At 43.4% G+C, this 20,504-nt stretch overlaps 1 protein-coding gene across 3 annotated transcripts; it reads left to right on the top strand.

Annotated features, from left to right (window-relative positions):
• The first annotated feature begins 11,291 nt into the window (after positions 1–11,291).
• On the top strand, positions 11,292–16,339 carry LOC144702409 (Prolyl oligopeptidase family protein). 3 transcript variants are annotated; one of them, XM_078574443.1, is made up of 10 exons: positions 11,292–11,919; positions 12,655–12,730; positions 12,819–12,960; positions 13,035–13,232; positions 13,383–13,511; positions 13,740–13,868; positions 14,058–14,467; positions 15,001–15,217; positions 15,300–15,490; positions 15,969–16,339. In XM_078574443.1, the coding sequence occupies exons 1-10, from the start codon at positions 11,355–11,357 to the stop codon at positions 16,177–16,179; spliced, it is 2,268 nt and encodes a 755-aa protein (XP_078430569.1). In that variant the 5' UTR covers positions 11,292–11,354; the 3' UTR covers positions 16,180–16,339. The 3 variants fall into 3 exon arrangements, with proteins under 3 accessions (XP_078430569.1, XP_078430568.1, XP_078430570.1); XM_078574442.1 differs by having other exon boundaries at positions 12,508–12,730; XM_078574444.1 differs by having other exon boundaries at positions 11,673–11,919; positions 12,495–12,730.
• Positions 16,340–20,504: the final 4,165 nt, after the last annotated feature.

Genomic DNA, 20,504 nt, shown 5'->3' with positions numbered 1-20,504 from the left:
GTCTCTTGTGTGGTGGACTTACTCTTATATATATTATAAATATTTGCTTTAATTTTTATTGTACTAAACCAGGGTATAAATATTTACTTTAATTTAATTTTCCATTGTATTAAACAACTGTACACATATTCATAAGTTTGATTTAATTATAATAGTATTAAACCACTGTATAAATATTTATAATTTAATTTCATTTTATTGTATTAAAATTTTTTATATGTGTTTTTAAGTTTTCTTTATTTTTTACTGTATTAAACCAGTGTATACATATTCATAAGCTTGCTTTAATTTTATTTTAGTAAACCACTTGATATATATTTATAAGTTTGCTTTATTTTTTATTGTATTAAACCAGGGTACAAATATATTTTTTAGCTTTTATTGTATTAAACCAGTGTATACATTTTTGTAAGTTTTCATTTAATTTTTATTGTATTAAACCAGTCTAAATGTGGAACTGAAATTGTTCTGATGTTCATAATTTGCCCCCATCAGACAGCTGGCAAGTCTACTCCTTATTTCTCATTAACCTGTCGTTCTCTTGGTGTTGACATGCAACCATCCAATGTTGAGCAGTGTAGTGGCAGCCATCTAAATTAAGTCTTTTAACTGTCAAGTGGATCCAACATGTGATGATGTCTTTAGTTTTTTAGGTTATTTACTTCCCAAAACCATTTTTGACTAGTATAAAGCATTTTAAAAAGGTTCTATTTTCTGACTTCTCTCTTACTGGAGATATTTCCTTGATGGCAATGATGTATTACATTGCATCTCTCTCTCTCTCTCTCTCTCTCTCTCTCTCTCTCTCTCTCTCTCTCTCTCTCTCTCTCTCTCTCTCTCTCTCTCTCTCTCTCTCTCTCTCTCTCTCTCTCTCTCTCCCATTTTTTCCCACAGTTCGGCCTTAAATATCCAAAGAGGAAAACTCTTACTCGTAGTGTTTCTTAAGCAGTGTTATGAACATCTTCCTATCAGAGATATGTTTAAGTACAGGTGAGAGATTCTTCCATAGTGCATGGTAGTTTGATTAGAGTTGGTCTTGATTAAATCTAAAGGATCATCCTGATTTGATTTCTTAGGAACGCATCAATTTATTGACAGGTGATAGCAAACATAACACACATGAATCCATTACAATGTGGATCTTGAGGGGTAGCATTTTGAGTCAACAAATTAGATTCTTTCCAGAAATGGGGCTCTTATAGAAGTTCAGCATTATATGTGCCATGGACTGGTCGCTATTTAGAGGCAACAACATAAAATTAAACATGTTTAGTCTTCCCTAATTTGTCCTGACGTTTTTAGTTAAAAAGTCAGTCTCTACACATTACTTTAGCCATACAATTATAAAATATGTTGATCTAATGTTTTCATAACTGAATCACTGATATATCAAACAAATAATGACATATATTATTTTCCATTAAAAACTCTACAAATTAGCCATCCCCCCCCTTGGGAAAAAAAATGTAACCATAAATTGAGGATTATTCAAATATTTTTTTACCAATCTCATCCATTATCAAACCATCATAAATAAAGGGGCTTTATCACTCTAAGACATTACACAACCCAAAAAATAGTCATGCATAATCATCCAAAAAAGATAGATCAAGTGTAGATTTGTAGATGTACTTGCATACTTACAACTTGATTAATTGAATCTTAATATAGATCAGTGGAACTTTATTCAGACTGGGGGTATCCTCAAAAGTTATTCATGGTTAAATGACAAAAGAGAGTTTGAGTTACTAAGTGAACATATATAGATAAAGAACCATTCAAATTACATATTAACATCAGTTTTTGAAACCAATACTAAAAGTATTATATTGAACCTACTTTTCTAAGTGGATTTTCTATCCTAGAGTTTATCTTGATATTGTCTAGAGAATTTATTGTGAATAAAAATGCAAATTAACCTAACGTTGTGTTGGGTTTGGTGCCTTGATTCATCCACGAAAACACGATTCCATGGATGTATAAGCATGGTAATCGATTCATAATCGATCTTTAAAACAAACATCGAATGTACCTTGTAGGGAACTTGTTCGACCCTTGACTTTGTCATTCTGAGATCATTTTGAAGCCTTTCACGCGTCCAGCCTCTAGAAGTATCATCCATATCACTCGGCACTTGAATCTCCACATCTTCTTCTTCAACTCTTCTTGAAAATCTTGAAGATCTTCTCACCATGAAGACACTCTCCTTGATTGAGTGGAGAAAGGGAGGGGCTCTCAAATCTGGCTGGCCTGGGTGCTTGAAATGAGTGTCCTTCCCTACAAAGTGAAATATATCCACTAGTGCCCTTATGACCTTATGTGTGTGACCCTCTAGGCCCATGTATCATTCTAGTTAGTAACTTTAGTGGCCCAATAACAAGTATTGGCCAACCTCATTAATTAACTATATCGACATGGAGATTAATTAACTAAGGATCGATTTAATCCAATCGATAGATTAAGTTTCTAGCTCGTGGGGTGCCAGGCTATGCCTCGTGCTCTACAAGTTATCGAGTAGTGTTTTACTCTCTCATAAAACCTTTAACATAATTGGTTACTGTATATGTATAATCCATCATCCGCATGTGACTCTCAAACAAATTAGGGTATGGTTTATTTCCAAATCCTAACCCGTCATTCGATTAGTATTGATGTGTAACAGGGATCATTGGAGAACTCCGTTCCAATATCCTCACTACCTTGGCCAGGGATTTTTCTACATTGTCTTCCTTGAGTCGATCCTCTTATACTGAGGGTGAATGATCCCGTCTTGACCACTCAATCATCTCCGCGTGTTTTTTACTACATCCGAGCTATGACTTGTTTGAATCCCATGAATAGAAGCTCATAACTCATAGTCAAAATGTAATCGTCCACTCACAAGATGTCCTTAGTGTCTCAGGTTAGTGGATCACTTATACAACCGTGACATGAATCAACATAATTGACATTTAGGTATAATACATTCAAGGATTCGTATAGATTAATTCAGTGAACTCTTTCTCCAAAGAGCACCCATTATATGTCCTTAGTGTCGCCACACTAATAGCCACAAGATCAACTATATTTCTCGTATAAGTTGGATTAGCTAGCTATTTTATCCAGATAATTCGATGACGTCTCGACTATCCATTGCATAGGAATATTTGGAGTACATGTTTAAAGATTTATGATCTCTGTATTATGATCTCATCATAATTCACTATGTCATTGCATGTATTCATGGACTTCTGATGTAATACGAGGGATGTTGGGATCGAACGGCTCATGTTACACCACAGGAAGGACGAGGGTACATCCAACAGAGACGAATAGTGATGATGTATTGCTAATGATAAAGCAACAATAAAATCCATGAACGTACCAGTAGCAGTAGGCGGGATGATGTATGTTTTGACAGTAGTGGATGGCAAACTGCACGTAGGCACGATGATGGCACAGGTAGACGCAGTATTGTGAGTAGGCGCGCCGCCGTGAGTAGACGCGACGGCGAGCGTAACATTGGGCGCAACAATGGGCGCGGCAATGGTGCATTGGTAGCAAATCGTGGCAACACGACGGCGTGGCGGTGATAAGGTGCGGTGGCTCAGTGCGGGGCGAGGCACAGTGGCACCGAACCCGACGGCATGGGGAAACAGGTACAACAATAGCAGGAGCAATGATGACAAGCACGAAGGTGACGAGGCCACCGGCGATGAGTTCGGCGGTAGCGCGCACCACTAGTGTAGAGCTAGATGGATGGGCAAGCTGTGGCCTGGTTATCAGCCAACAACTACGGCGGTCGCGGTGGGCTGCAGTAGTCGCTAGGGTTGCGGCGGTCACTACCGGCTGTGGCGGCCGCTCAATCATCTTGTCAGTCATGGTAACGGATTGAGTCTCTCTCTTTTGGTAGCACGTCGCAAGCCACTGCGGCAGCCACAGCTATTACGACGACCGCGGGCTGCTGCTGCTGCCTTTGGCTGATGCGGCCATCGCGGTTGTTGCGGCAATCGCAGCTGGTCACGGCTAACCCTTGCAGTTGCGACCGATGGTGGCGGGTGCTGCCGGAGAGGTGGCTGCGGTGGCGACTACGGTCAAGCGAGGGCGTCTCTCGGTGGGTCGGCGACAGTTGTTTATGGCAAAGACGGCAGCCGTTTCGGGTGTTCAAAATTAGGTTTTTTTTTCAAACTTCAAATTTGTAGTGGCATTTTTGTAAATATGGAAAAACTCAAAATAACTGAAAAACAAGAAAATCCTTAAAAACTCACTTTTTCAACCTTTTCTTCTCTTTTCTCTCCTATGGGCGGCCCCACCTATTATAGGGGCAAATATGGGCCTTCCCCTTAGACATAAAGGGGAGAAGGCCCAATTAAAGTAATTAGGGCCCCTAATAGGAGAGAAAGACCCCTAACACGCAACACACATGGGCTCACACACACACAAAATGTGTAGGTCCATACTGCAGTCCAAACACGTGCGAACAAAAAAAAACAAACACATGCGCGGCCGACATACATGGCCTACTAAACAAGGAAAATGTACGGATAGTTAACATCAAACCTTTATGGCACATTGACTAGGTCGGGTACTCCTAAGGCTAGGTCTTGTGCGTGAAACCTCGCTCAACGAACTGGTTCGACGGGGTCTTTGAAGTTTGATGGCCCCTGATGCCGGACGTCGTCTCAACGGCGTCCGACCGTCACCGAAGGAAGGAACTCGGTGTCGTATCGCTAAATAATCGGGTTACGTCCACGACGTCAACCGATGGATATGCGGAGAACAGAAATACATGTATGACGATAACAAGGACGATGGTTCTACAACGGTACGTGCAACGCGCCGACAAGCTATGAGAGCCAACCCGGAGCGGGGACGGGGTCGCCAAGCTGGGTCGGACCAGCCCTCCAAGTCGTCCGAGGTGGGTCGAGGGCGCGCACGCCGTCGAATGGGGTAACTCCCACTGGAATGCTCACACGCGTCGGGCGTCCCCGACTGCGGACAGGTAAGACGCCGTCTTTGTTTCGCCGTTCTCTCAATCTGTCCCACTCACCTATCTAACCCGAGCGGTGGAGGCAATACGAAAGAATACTGACGGAAATAAATGACGTAAAGAGGCTAGCGAAGCAGGTACCTTCGCCGCGCTGGCGACGGGATTTTCGCACCAACTGGTTCCGGAGGAGGAGTTGTCGGGTGCGCCGGGGTTGACTGGTGCGGAGGAACGGTTGTGCGCAGTCAGCGCGAGCGATGCAGGGAGGCGTGGTCGACGGCGGTGGGCGCGCGTCGCGCGCGCGGCGCGCGTTGGTGCGGCGGCGCGCGGCGCAGCGGCACTCTGCGGCACGCGCGGCGGTCAGCGCGCGGCGGCGTACGCGTCAGCGCGGCGGCGGCGGCGGCGGCGATGCGCGGCGCGCAGCGGCGCGGCGGCGGCGGCGCGGCGGCGGCTCAGCGCGCAGGCTCGCGCGGCAGGCGCAGCGGTGGCGCGCGCGCGGCGGCGCGCGCGGTGGCGCGGCGGCAGCGCGGCGGTGGCGCGGGCGCGTGGGCGCGGCGCGGCGGCGCGGCGCGCGCGTGGCGCGCGTGGCGCGGCGGGCGCGCGGGCGGCGCGGCGGCGGGCGCTGGCGCGGCGGCGCGGCAGCGCGCGCGGCGGCGCGCGCGGCGCGCGGTGGCGCGCGGGCGCGGCAGGCGCGGCGGCCGCACGCGACGGGCGCGGCGCGGGCGGCGCGGCGCGCGCGCGAGCGGCGCGCGCGGCGATGGCGCGGCGGCGCGCGCGACGGCGCGGCGCGCGGGCAGCGGCTGGCGGCGGCGCGTGGCGCGGCGGCGCGGCGGCGGCGGCGCGGGCGGCGCGGCGGCGGGCGCGCGCGCGCGGCGCGCGGCGGCGTCGCGGCGGGCGCGCTGGCGGCGCGGTGGTGGCTCCTTTTCCTCTTTCCTCTCCCTTTCTCCTCCTCCTCCCTTCTTCTTCTTCCTTCTCCTCTTCTTCTTCTTTCTTCTATTCTGCTCCACGACCTGACCCTTCTTCTCAAAATACCATTCTTCAAAAATTTAGGTCAAAGTGAGGGGAAGCGCCCACCTCTTCCCCTTATATATGGGTGAAGATAGGCCCTTCCTTAAGTCCAAAAACAACAAAACAAAACAAGGAAAGGAAAGGAAATAATGAAAACGGGCTTGTCAGGCCCAACATAAAAAGGGGGAAAGAGTTCCTCATATGGATCCTTCCCCGCTACACGACAACACGATAAAACCGAAAAGCTATAGAATAAGGTAACCGAAGGTGTCGGTGTGCTCCGGTGGTCGGCGTCCGCGCCATGCCGAGTAACGGAATGCGGGATCCCGTGTTGCTGCGGCGGCTCGTCGTGGTGGCTGGACTCGTCTCGGTGGCGAGCTGGGTAGTGCCGGCTCCTCGGGTGCTGGGTCGGGGAAGTCCTGCTGCTCCTCTGCTGCTGGCTCGATGACGTCCGGTGGTGACGCGCCATCAGCCCCCCATCAACTTCATTATAAACATCACACTAGAATAATAATGAATGTAAATATTGTATTCAATAAACCTAAATAAACATGGTAGTGTGATTTGGTTGACGGAATCATAATATCCATCACTTTGTTATTCATTTTATTGTCATTGTTGTCTAGAATGTAGTTAGATCAGCCTTTTAATGCATTTTCATAATAGTTTAAACCTTTTTATAGAAGATACTGATAACTATTTCCATCCATTCTTGCATCACATTCTTCATGTTAGAATGTTGAGAAACTTGATATACTTTTTGGGTTCAACCACAGGCAGTGGACTGTGATGAGATTCATGCAACAAAATAAATAGTTATCAAATAAGACATTTATAAAAATTCTGAAGCATCTTTCAAGGATTTAATCATGTATTTTTTGGTTCCTCGAAAAACTCATCCTAGGATACACAGATTTGGCAGAAAAGATATACATGCATATTAGGCTTCTCATATCTCCTCATCCTCTTCTTGCCATTCCAGCCACCTGGGAAGGGAAGGGCATTTAAGAAGCAAGTGAGAAGAAGATATTTTTGGGTATTTCTCAATTTGGAATTTTGAACCTTTTATACATTTTCACCAAATAAAATTTCCAGAAAACATTTTCACTTAAGAACTATGTTAACCTTCCATGTCAATAAATCTTATGTGTCTAACCCTCTAGGGCCATGCACTAAAGTGGATAGATCTAGTTAACAACTACAAAAGCCCAATAATTCTTAATTGGCTAAACCAATCATTGGGCAAGATGGCATTGAGCATAGTTTAAAGATAATAGGGCCTTCAGGTAGAGATCAAATTAACACATGGATAGTCCAACAGCCTAGAAGAGTCAGTGTGGTGTGGCTGTCATGTGTTAGCATGCCAGTTGGTGCATATGGAGCAATGAAAGGTCTGATTTGTTGTGGGAGAGGAAGAATGGGAGGGGAATTGACTTTCCCTATATACTTATTTGGTCATTAATTTTCTCGATCTTGTTCATCAATTTGTTAAATTCACAGCCTCGTTGGGACAACACGTCCACCACATCAATGAAAATTTTGGAGATATGCACTCCACCACCTAATCAACGGGATCTGACGTTCCCTTAGCTGAGATGAGGGGCACAATTGCAAATGAGACCTAATGCAAAAATAATCTAGTTTTATTTATTTTTGAAATCAGTCCCCATGAAACAAAATGTTCATCTCCCTTTGCCTTTCCCACACTCTCTAATTCAACAAGAGTCCATGGACCTCCTTTGTTTTTTCAAGAAAATTTGAAATATTTATGTCTTTAGTTCATGGGGGAGACTCTCATAGTCAATGCTAGTTCCCATAGTTTCCACCACTATGTGAAGGTTTTCACCATAAGAAACTGCCTATAGAGGCCGGTGCTTCTCCTCTTGTTTACATGGACATGGTGTCAATGTCCAACTTATACCACCGCTGTCAAATACACATCTTATTGTTCCTAACATCATATGTCTCTCCACTACCACCTAATGTTGCACCACTTGCCTCCTTCACCCACCTACTCATTGTTGGGATATTCGGCCTTGGTTGAGATGGAAATTAAATGATTCATGCGATGGAAGACTATGAAGAATAATAATGACACTTTAAACCCTACTCAATGTCCAATTATACCCCCACTGTCCACTCCGCATCTTGTTGTTCCTAACACCATATGTCTCTCCACTACCGCCTCATGCTGCACCACTTGCCTCCTTCACCCACCTACTCATTGTTGGGATATTGGGCATTAGTTGAGACGGAACATAAATGATTCATGCCACGGAAGACTATGAAGAATAATAATGACACTTTAAACCCTACTCAATGTCCAATTATACCCCCACTGTCCACTCCACATCTTGTTGTTCCTAACACCATATGTCTCTCCACTACCACCTCATACTGCACCACTTGCCTCCTCCCACCTACTCTTTGTTGGGTTCTTAGGGTTTGGTTGAGATGGAACTTAAATGATCCATGCTATGGAAGACTATGAGAAGAATAATAATGAAACTTTAAAACCTACGATCAAATGACCTACACGATAATCAAATCTATTTTTCGTAGCTCCTCGAGTCAAATCTGTTGAGCTCTTCATGTGTCCAAGATCTAGATGTATCTAGGCAATCCCATCACATTGAATTGTCTCCTCCATCTTGACAAGCCTTGACATTGCTCCGTCGTCATTGTTATGATGCTGCTATCATATTGAGAGTGGAGGGGAGCTAAGGGAAGAAGGGAGAAGAAGGGTAGGACATGTGAACAATTTTAGCATGGGTGAATTTCCTTCAGGGCCTTCTCCTACTTATATCAAGTGAGGAATTTTCATAAAACTGGTAAACTATAAGTACATCTTTTGACGTTTCTAAAAGGCTATGACACTATAGGCCCATGTACTAGTCTATTGAACCACTCTAGCGGCCCAATAACCTTTAATGCCTTCCAAATTAATTAAATGTACCATCGTATAGATTAAATAATTAGAGATCGATTTAACTGACTTGATAGGTTCATTCTCCAGCCTGTGGGGTGTCAAGCAACAACTCATGATCTAAAAGTAAAACGAGTGTATTGATTCACTCATAGAAACTTTCTATCATAGATTGCCATGTACATATGGTCCCTCATGTGCTTGATGCTCCTAGAATGACTTAGGGTATGGTTAACTATCAAATTCTAATCGATCATTCGAGTTATTTTTGATATGTTCAAAACTCATGAGAGTAGTCTTCTAGTATATTCCACTACCTTGGCCAAGGACTCCATCACATCATCGTCATAAAGTTATCTCATCTGATACTAAGGGTGGATGAGATCCCATCTTGACCACTCAATCCGCTTCCTAAACTTATTGTTGTATAGGAACTCATAGGTCATACTCAAAGTACAGTTGTTTGTCTACAAAACCTCTTTGGTGTCTCAAGTCGAAGGATCACTTAAACAAACATTATGTGAATTAACGAAATTAATTATTTGCTTTAATATTAATCAAGGATTCATATAGATCAATTCAATGAACATTTTTTTCTAAATAGCACTCACTATCTACCCTTAGTGTCTCCACACTAATGGCTACGGATAGTCCATACTCATCATATGATTGGGAGTATATTGTGGTTACTATATCTGGATATTTCAGTGCCATCCAATATCCTGTGAATATGAATATTTAGTACACATGTTTAAGGACTACTGATCGTGGTATTTTGATATCATGAGAATTCACTAAGTTGGATCATGTATTCATGGACTTTATTGTAAACACCACACGTGCACTATAATGAATATGTTCTATTAATGAACATGAAAAAATAATGAACATGGTATTGTCTTATCAGTCGCATGTATTTCTAATCCCTATCATGCCACTTTTGTGACACCTTCACACTCTCCACCACACTTGCGTGTGTATTGACTAGCCCATTCCATTGCATTGACCTCATGCCAGCTTGCAAGTCGGATGCATGTCATCAGTGAGCCATATGCTAGCTGCATGTGAGCCACCCATGAGCTGCCAATTAGCCATCCACCACCGTCATGTTGTCCTTACTAAGCCCACGCCTTGGGCGAGCATTGACCTTGCCCGCCCACACATTGACCATGCATCCCTACGCGCTAAACCATATGTGTGAGTTGCCTAGGACTCACTCCCCATGGTTGTCCTGCATCACAATCCTCTCTCTCTCTCTTCAAAGTAAAATCATGAAAATACCCTGAACATTTCTCCTACTTCTTTACATCCAATAAAACTTAGTAAGCATCAATAAACATCTTCTTCATCTCATAATGGTCATGTAGGATTCATCTAAAATAATCTAAAAATCAATATGACCTGTAAATGTATCAGACAAGAGATCTCATTACATAATTCCACATTACTTACTGAACAATTAGTACTTTGTGTACATAAAGTTCTGAAACCTAGACATAAGAGATGAAAAGACAAACACTTCAACTTGATTACAAATTCCCCCCAATGTACTCATATCTCATCCCTCAGCATTGTCCCTCATATTCTCCAAAGGTAGTCCATCAATCTTTGAAATCCAGAAGACAAGCCCATGAAATCTAAATATCATCCACAAAAAAAATCACAAGTTGACTAAGGCTGTTCAAAAGGGCAAACAAAAGTGCAAAGTAGATCCCACTTCAAGGCTGCAAAATGAGTAAAGCAATCTCAGCATTAGGGAATGGCACCTCTGGGACGTGACGAAAGTTTCGTCACGTCACCATCCTGTCACACGTCCGAGGATTTCGGAAAAATCCGTCACAGTTCGCGTCACCGTCATGGTTTGCGGTGGCCCTGTCACGTCCCTGTCATCGGATGGTGTCACTGTCACATGTGACGGGAAAAATAACCATGCGGAGGAGGGAGAATTGTAGGGGCATATCTCCAAGTATCTTTAGACGGCATCCTTTTGCGTGCGAATTAATGCGGGGACTTTTCTCGAAAATCCCAAGAAATCGAATTAGCAACACCACGTGGCGAAATCTCGGCCGTCAAAAAGCTTAAATCTAACGATTTTTAAGCTTTTTTTGTCATTTTTAAAAATCCGTCACGGCCGTCAGCGGCGGTCCCGTCAGGTCACTCATCCGAGGCCCCCATCACTATTGCATCACCATCACGCCCAGTTCGTCATCCGTCACCGTCACTCTCACGGGGCCCCTACTTTAGTCACCACCACCATCACATCATCCATCACGTTGCCGTCTCCACGACGTGTGACGTGACGGGTGACGCCTGCCGTTCCCTTACTGTCAGCATAATAGTTGCTCTCTTCTCCACTGAATAAGAGTTGATCCCTTACTGTAGGAAGGTGAAACTCCAAAAACCCAGAACCCATGCGAGTTGCTCTCTTCTCCTCTGAACGCTACTAGATGCAGAATGCTGTCTCAGCTCTGCCGACGACGACGGGCAGTCTCGAGAGCCCTCCTCCCTCTCGTCCGCTTCACTTCCCGTGAAGCCGATGGCGGCAAGCGGCGCCGCCGCCCGCCCCCTCCGCCGCCGCCGAAGCCGCCGCGCCCGCCTCAAAAGCCGGCGTCTTTCACCTTCCACGACTTCACCTGGCAGGATTCCTACAGTTGGATGGCCGACCTCCAAGATGGGGTCGCCACCCGTCACATGGACGCGTACATGGAGCAAGAAGAACAGTACACCGACGATGTCATGGCTTCGCTCGGGGCAGAACGTCTCCTGCTCAAGCTTCAGTCGGAGATGGCTGTTCGCTTGGCCAGTGATGTTTGCACTCCTCCAGTTCGCTGGGGTCCTTGGATTTATTACACCCGCGTCGAGGAAGGGAAGCAATACCCGATTCTTTGCCGCCAGTCCGCCAGCGTGAATGAGGAGTTCGTCTCGTACAACGATCCTTCTGCCGGCTTTGATTACAACGCCGGGAGGCGGATCGAACAGAAACTGCTTGATTATAACGCGGAGGCTGATCGCTTCGGAGGTAGTGGAGTTCTGTGCTTTTGTCTCTTTTCTAATTCAGAGAAAATTTTGTTTATAAGAGGATGTAGATGCTTTTTCTTCTCTGTAAAAGAATTTTATCTCAGTAATTTTGAATGCCTCGTCTGCTCTGTGTTTTATTCCCTTTTTACTGAACTCGTGGGGATTCCTCGTTGTGGAGTTCTGTGCTTGTGTCTCTTTTCTAATTCAGAGAAAAAAAAAAATTATAAGTTTATGCAGATGCTATTCTTGTCTGTTACAGAAATGTATCTCAGTAGTTTTGAATTCCTCGTGTGCTCTGTGTTTTATTACCCTCTTACTGAACTCGTGGGAATTTCTCACTTAGAATTTCTCCATGTTTGAGTACGTTTTCCCCGTATCCTGCCATTCCCTCTAGAGGATTGGTTTTTAGTTTGTAGAATCAGTTGCTTTCTTCAAATCTTTGGAAACGGCAGTCGATTATTTTCTGATTTTGTGGGGTGATTGAAAAAGAGTTGAATGCGTTATGGATTGGAATGTTTCGTGTGATGTTTGGGCAGATATTTTGATGCCAAAAAGTTGAGTTTTCATTAGCAACAGATTTCTTATCTAGGATATACCTTCGAGGAGCTGTCTGAAGTGTCGCCAGATCATCATTATCTTGCATACACTCTTTACGACAAAGATAAAGACACCTTTAGGATGTATGTTCGGGATTTGAATTTGGGTTCCACTTTGAATAAACCCCAAATCGATCAAGTGTCAGGCATGGCATGGGCCATGGACGGGAAGGCCTTGCTCTACGTTGTGACAAACCACTATCGGAGACCGTATAAGTGAGTGATCTACGAACAGCATCTATTCTTTTGAGATGTTTCAAGATGATCGTAAAATTTCCTTGTTGTTAATAATTTTTCTTTGTAGGATTTTGTGCAGCATGATCGGATCAAAAAAGGAAGATGTTCTGATCTTGGAAGAATCAGGTGACAATGTGTTTGTAAATGTCAGGAATACCAAAGATTTCCGTTTTGTCGCAGTGAACATATTCTCTGAGACGTCTTCAAAGGTATAAGTTAGACTCTAACTTCAAAACTGCAATATAACTTGATCTAAATCACGTCAGTGTCAAGAAACTTGCAGGTGTTCTTGATTGATGCTGCTCAGCCGTTCTCTGGGATGAGTTTGATATGGGAAAGCGAGGCAAAAACTCACTGCATAGTTGAACATCATAGAGGGTATCTTTATATGTTTACGGATGCTGCACAGGCTGGCGTGCCAGTTGATTCCCATTATCTACTTCGATGTACGGTGGAGAATTCTAGTTCAAGGGCTTGGGAGGTTTGCAACACTTAAATTATCTCTTATTGTGTAATGGTCGTGAAAATATGGAATATCTCTAAACAAAATAGGATAGGGTCTAGATTTTGCCACTCTTTTTAGCGCATCTCTCTCTCTCTTTTCGATTTCAATTTTGCTATAATCATGCAGGGTGTATTCATTGAGGAGCCTGGTTTAAGTATTGAAGACGTTGACTTCTGTGACTCACACTTAGTTCTTACACTGCGGCAGGGAAAATTATTGAGACTGTGTTCAATTTGCCTTCCGCTTCCTGCTGGAGTAAGTGAGATCTAATTCCCTTTTTTTCTAAAAAATAATTGGGTATAAGTATCATCAATTTGTTTAGAGAAATCTTGAGCTGTAGTTCTTCTGTCATCAGTATCATCAATTAAATTGGATTATTTTAAGAAAATGAGAAAATGAGATTTAGATTAAGCTGGAATATCGATAAATTTCATCTCTAAGTTGACTCTCAACTTCAGTTTTTAAGTGATCTTTTTTTTGCAGGAAGCAGTGCATTTAGCTGCCCTAAACCCACGATTTTTACCACTTCCGAAGCATGTTTCACAGATCTCATCGGGGACCAACTATGATTACCTTACGTCGACAATGCGGTTTGTAATATCCTCGCCCGTGGTACGAGAAGTATCCTTGCATAACCATTTTCCAGAAAAAGGATATTGTCACAATTATCTAGCTTGTACAATTTTTTCCCACAATTTTCTACCATAACGATCCCCATCTTAGAGAACTGATGGAAATTATTGATTTTTGTGTTCCTTTGGATTTATATAATTATCTTATTGTCTTTACTGGTCTGTTCAGATGCCAGTAGCTACTGTTGATTATAATTTGTCCAACGGAAAGTGGAAGATAGTCCATCAGCAAAACATTTTTCATGAGAGGACAATGACTCTTTATGGAAAGCGTGCGGCAAAAGGATTAGACCTATCTGAAATTCCAAGAAATAATGAGCAGCTGGCCGAAGAAAATGATTCTGATGTTCTGTGGAATGGCCTTTCAGAGTACTATGCTTGCGACTACTATGACGTTCCTTCAGAAGGTGGAGTGATGGTCCCATTGACCACAGTCTACTCACGTAAGCATAAGAAAGAGGGAAGCCCTGGCCTGCTTCATGGCCACGGGGCTTATGGAGAAGTTCTGGACAAGGCCTGGCGATATGAGTTAAAGAGTTTGCTTGACCGTGGATGGGTTGTTGCATACGCTGATGTGAGGTATACCCTGATATCTGTGTCTTTTAATCTTTTTGGTCTAGAGAAGAAAACATAATAGTGTAGACCAATTACACAAAATTCCAAGTTCTCCAATGAAGTGCACGTCAAGGCTATTCAGCTAAGGATTTGCCATCACTTTGATGAGAACAAGAGGACGACGATAACTAGTCATTGTCTTGATCATTCATTTATTCTGGAATAATGATGATGATTCCGAGTTTTTCATCATTATTTGTCTTCAAATTAATGACGGATGATGATGGCAAATCAATCAACATATTCTCTATTTTTACTCTTCCAGATGACTAGGGACGATGATGAATCATCATCGTCTTCACCCCCCATCTGTGCGAAGGATGCTGATGATGATTTTATCCTTGTCATTCTGGCCACATGCAATGACGATGATGAGGACGACTTGTCATCTTCCCTTGTAGATTAGGAACTCATCATTGTCTGCACCCTAATTTTGTTCTAACTATAGACACTATTATCTCTCTTTCCCTCAATATATGTATATCATTTTTGCTTAGAGGAAGTGGTGGTCGAGGAAAACAATGGCATCATGATGGGAGGGGGGCAAAGAAACAGAACTCGATTAAGGACTATGTCTCTTGTGCGCAATTCCTTATTGACAAAGGCATCGTTCAAGACGGCAAGCTTGCTGGATGCGGTTACAGTGCCGGGGGCCTTCTGGTTGCGTCGGCCATCAACAAGTGCCCTGATCTATTCCGTGCCGCTGTTCTGAAGGTAAGATTTGGCCTGCGTTTATATTTTCATAATGCAGTACTTGTGGTGACTCTGTTGAGATTCTATTCTGGTTGTTCTGCAGGTTCCTTTCTTGGATGCGTTAAACACTCTACTTTATCCTGTTTTGCCCATTACTCCTATTGAATATGAGGAGTTCGGGTGCCCTGGAGACATTGAAGAATTCAAGGCCATAAAAGATTATTCCCCTTATGAAAACATTCAGAAGGATGCTATTTATCCTGCGGTGCTAGTGACATCATCATTCAACACCAGGTAACTTGATTTGGTTTTCTTCTCTACAACTGTCTCAATACTTCTGTTCGGTGTTTGACAGAACATATTTGACCCTTTAAAAAAGGTTGTGACATGCCAAACTTCTTTTAATGGTATTATAGATATACTATTTTTTATAAGGGTTCCATACAACTTTGTGTAAATATAAACAGTTAAGTTGCTGTACAAATTACAGTGTTTACGATCCTTTAATCAATAAATGATGCTTTCAGTGAGTAATAGAATCCTCTTTGTCATTTTACTTTTTTAATGGTGACTAAGTGTAGCTTTCATTCTTTGATATTGACTGTGCAACTCATGATATAATCATGATCACTTTGCATTCGTCTTGGAGATTACCATGTTAATACTTGGGAGTGGTGATGACTAACTTCGTTGAAGACAGAGTGTTAATTAATATGAATCTTATTTTAGAGAGGAGAGAGAGAGACATTGACTCCTGCTACTGGGCTTTCAGGTTTGGCGTGTGGGAGGCAGCCAAGTGGATTGCAAGAATTCGTGAGCTCACCTTTCACGATCCAAAGCGTCCTAAGCTACTATATTTAGCTGCGGATACATTAGAGGAGAGCAAGTACTTGGAACTGCAGGAATTAGCTCTGGAGACTGCCTTCCTCATTAAGATGACGATCGATCCAGAGAAATTACCCTCTGGTAATAGCTGTGAATAACTCTCGAATAAAACTTCAGTGGAGAAAAAACAGATGTTCCACTATTTCATCTAACATTTCTGTTCTAGAAATATTGAGACATGATCCAAATGTCCAGATGCTGTATTTTTTCTATATCAATTATAGAGAACGGTCAGGCAAAGCTTATCATTCAGGAGTTTATCTCTGTTTTGATAACTTTTATTACATTTTTTTATTCTGTAGTTCTATCATGTAAACTGGTTGAGATTAAAGTCCACAAATTAGGATTATATATGATTAAAAGTGATAGAAAGTAGAAGTAAAAGAAAGAGGTGAGATAGTTATAAGATAGAATATTTACTATATCGTTTATTCGAATTAATATTTTTTATAGATGCTTGATATAGTAAGTAAAATTGGATTAAAATTGGTGTATGATTAAAGTTGGGGCCTTTGGCCCTTTTTAAGCCCTTTGGAGGGCATCCAACAGCTGTAGATGAATTGTTCTGGCTGTGGTGGACCTCCAGGGGCCGTAGGACCACCCCAGGCGGTCCCCCGTGGATGGAAACTGTCGTCTGGCCGACATAGGGGACGGCCAGTGGTGGAGATGGGCGGATCGTCCCCTAGACGTATGATCTCCTTCATAGGGAGTCCAACGGCTATGATTAAGTCACACCGTGGATCCCTTTCAGTTATTGTGCACCCACAAGCCATGTCAGCTTTCCTCATCAACATGCTCCATCAACGTCTGCCCACTTGATTTATCCGTCGAAGGGTCCCTCCGTCCTTGTGATTTGCCACAGCCAACCAGAGCCTTGCAAAAAGAAGAAGAAGAAAAAAAACTAAATGTTAAATATAGTGTGGACCGTCCAATCTTCCTCATGGAGATTGGAAAATCCCAAATAAAACACTAATTATGATGCATCTCGTTATGATGCGGGCTTCAGGCCGGGTCGACTCAAAGCCAGCTCATTGATTCTTTCTTCTTTTCTTAAGATCTTGGCCCATTGGGTTGCAATCCATCTCCTCACTTGTCGGCCTGACGTAGTATGAATATGAAAAATCTGTTACTTCAGAAAATCCCATATTGGAAAAATACAGAATATTTTCTCTATATAAATGCTATTCAAGACTGCAAATTGAATTAAAAACCTCATCGACTGCACACGTGTGCGGGCTGCACTCTTGACTTTGGCCCGCTAATGTTGAGCCGCTTGTGTGGGCCTATTATGGGCCTTGTGGGTGTGACTTGTGGTGGCCCGTCCATGTGCTGATTACACACTTGTGATTATCGAACGTGGGCTGGCTTGAGCTCTCTGCGCTCTCCGGCCTGCAGTGCACTTGAGCTCTAGCGCCCCTTTCACAACCGCAGGTGCCTTAATTTAAAACCAATTTTTTATGTTTTCGAATTCTTATATTTCTCTATTTTTGTTCATGTCTTCAACTTTGGCTTCTTCCCTGCAAATTAAAAACTAGAACATACTACGTAGAAGAATTAAATCATTAACTGGTGGCTCACACGACCACGCACCATCACTGGACATGACACCACTACCGCAGGAGATGTCCCGTGTCATGACACGTCGCCAGCACCAACTTCGGACCCGGGATCCGAGCGTCATTTAAATTAGATTTGAATTTTACAGTTATTTTAAATTTTCTTTTTCCTCCAAGGCCTATACATAGGCCGATGCTGTACTGAATTACTTGGTGATTTTCTTTTGGAATTAAAGTTTTCTTCTTCTACGAGAAAGTTGCCCTAGTCTCCTCTCCGCTGCCACCACTGCTTGCCGCCGCTGCCACCGTTGAGAGAAGATCTTCTGCCCGTAGCTGCCGCCAGTGCATCGGCCGCACGCCGTTGCCTCTGCCCGCGTGCAGCATCGCCCGCGCTCAGCGCGCATAGCGCCGCCCGCGCCCACTGTGCGCACAGCCACCCGCGCCCACCGCGCGCCTGTCCATCTGCGCCCACCACACGCCCGGCTGCCCGCGCCCACCGCGCGCCTGGCCGCCCGCGCCCACCGTGCATCCACCTGCCCACTCTGTCCTCGCGTGCAACTATCGGCACCGTCGCTCGACCGCTTGGCCATCGCTCGCAGCCACCTGCCCCACGGACGCCGTGCGCAGCCACCCAACTCCACGGTCGCCAGCACAGCCACATGTCGTCCCGCCTACCGTTTAGGTTTAGGGGTGCTCCCCTGAACCCCGCAAGGGGGAGACTCCCCCCTTGACCCCCCGTCAACTGATCGCACAGTTGGATCCGCGACACCCAGTCAAAGTGCACGTCATTCGATCCCGCCAACAACGCGTCGGCAACTTTCTGCATCGCCTCTTCGCACTACTCTTGTGCCAAAGGTCCATTCTTCCCTCTTTGGTGTCGGTATTATTTATCCAATGCTTCTCTTGTGTTTTTCCACCGCCATCGAACTTAGTTGAATAGGTTTGAATCTTCTCGTGATCGACAGTTTGTGATATTGAATTTGGAGCTTTGTTTTCACCGTGGTGGTTGTAAGACAGTCCTCCCCCCCTCAATCGAGGAAAGGGGCTGCACCATCAATATTTTCACCGAATTTAAATGTTCGAAAATTGATCGTGTTGATTTATGGTATGTTTTATCCATCCCTAGTTGAGTTAGCCTATCCCACCCGCGTCAGTCCTAGTCATCCTGCATCATTAACTCAAATAATGTTTTAACCACATTTTCAATAAGAATTAATGTACTTGTCGAGTTTGTAGAAATTTCATTAAAAAGTGTTGTTTTACCAATATGGCCCATTTAATGCATGGGATGAATATTCAGATATAGCTGAAAGTAACATCAATAGAATGATGCAAAAAGGGCCTTAAAATATGTATAATTTCATCCCTCATTTTGGGTTGATCATCATAACCATGGTGTTTCTCATTGATTTCTCATATGGGAACATTTGCTAATAATAGAATGGTTTGGCGAAGAAAGCCACTAATAGAAAATCATCATATTCCACATTAATTTTCTCTCATTTATATCATGCCACAAAATCTCGTCTTTTAAGGTGTTGGTGATGATAAATCTGCTTTCTGTAGTTTTACCTTTATACCCCAATACCTATGTAGTTTTGTATATGTCTTATCGTTTTTGGATGTTGTACCTCATAACAAATTAATACAGATCACAATGACAGGTCATGGATATGATAACACTGTATAAGGCCAGGCTTTTGCATGAGGAATATGACATTAGTGTTTTTGCCTCTTTTCTCTGCTCTTCTCTCAAAGCTTCTCTCTCATGATTACCTAGGGTTCCTGGTGCAACTTCTTCGTGGAGGCTGCTTTTCTGCTGGGACTCTCTCTCCCTTGTTTGATGATTTGTGTTCCAATATAGTATCAGAGCAGGACACCCATGTAAGATTATTGGCCTACAAGAGTATTGGGAACAGAACTCCAGATGAGGAACTTGGAGAATATCTATCTTATATTTGATATATGCACATCATATGTACACCACTATGTTGCATGACTGTTAGAATCTAGAGCACTCAGAAAGATACATCTGAGCCTCCAATGTATCTTTGCCAGTTTCTCAATGGTCCATAAGGGCTATAGTTGGTTATCCCAAAATACATAAATATTATGTGACAATGAATGTCATATTTCATGAACATGTCCCATTTTATGCTTCTACATCAAGTCATGCAAAAGAAGAGCATGATGTGAATACCAACTAAAGATGCTAGTGAACTCCCATTACTAGTAATTCAGACTGCTGAGACTGCTAGCAATGCGCCATATGAGACATTTGCACACATTAAGGAATCATAAGTGGACAATACCCTATATCAATTCAAGGTGATCCCACCACTCAAATAAAGAAAGATATAACTGCATCAGTAGTAGGCGTTAATGGACACCTGAATACTTTTGTGAGTATATCTGGTAAACAAGTCTATCGCAAGGAGGCAGCTCCAGAGTCGTATAGCCCGCTGGCTAACATAGTAGTTGAAAGGGATGCCTTCAACTACCTATTCAGCCATATGTAAATCCCTGATTACTCACGGGCCTTTCTCAAAAGTTTATCTTTAGAATTGGATCTGTATCCGCATCTAGCATCTTGACAGCAAAACTACAATATAAAATTTTGAAGGCATCACCGGAGTAAGAACTGCATTAAAAAGGGTAATATCTAGTCCTCCATCCCATTAAAACACAGAAAAAACCACTTGGATATTGATGGGATTTTAGAATCCAATGTCAACTAGATGATAATGATAGGTATAAAGCCCAACTTGTTGCTAAAGAGTACATCAAACATTTACCATTGATTAACTAGAAACTTTTTCCCAGCACCTAAAATGAACACACTAGAAATTTTAATTATTTCTCACTGC

This window comes from Wolffia australiana, chromosome 4, assembly GCF_029677425.1.
Source record: "Wolffia australiana isolate 7733 chromosome 4, ASM2967742v1".
NCBI classification, from domain to species: Eukaryota; Viridiplantae; Streptophyta; class Magnoliopsida; order Alismatales; family Araceae; genus Wolffia; species Wolffia australiana.
This window is presented reverse-complemented; position numbering and strand designations above follow the sequence as displayed.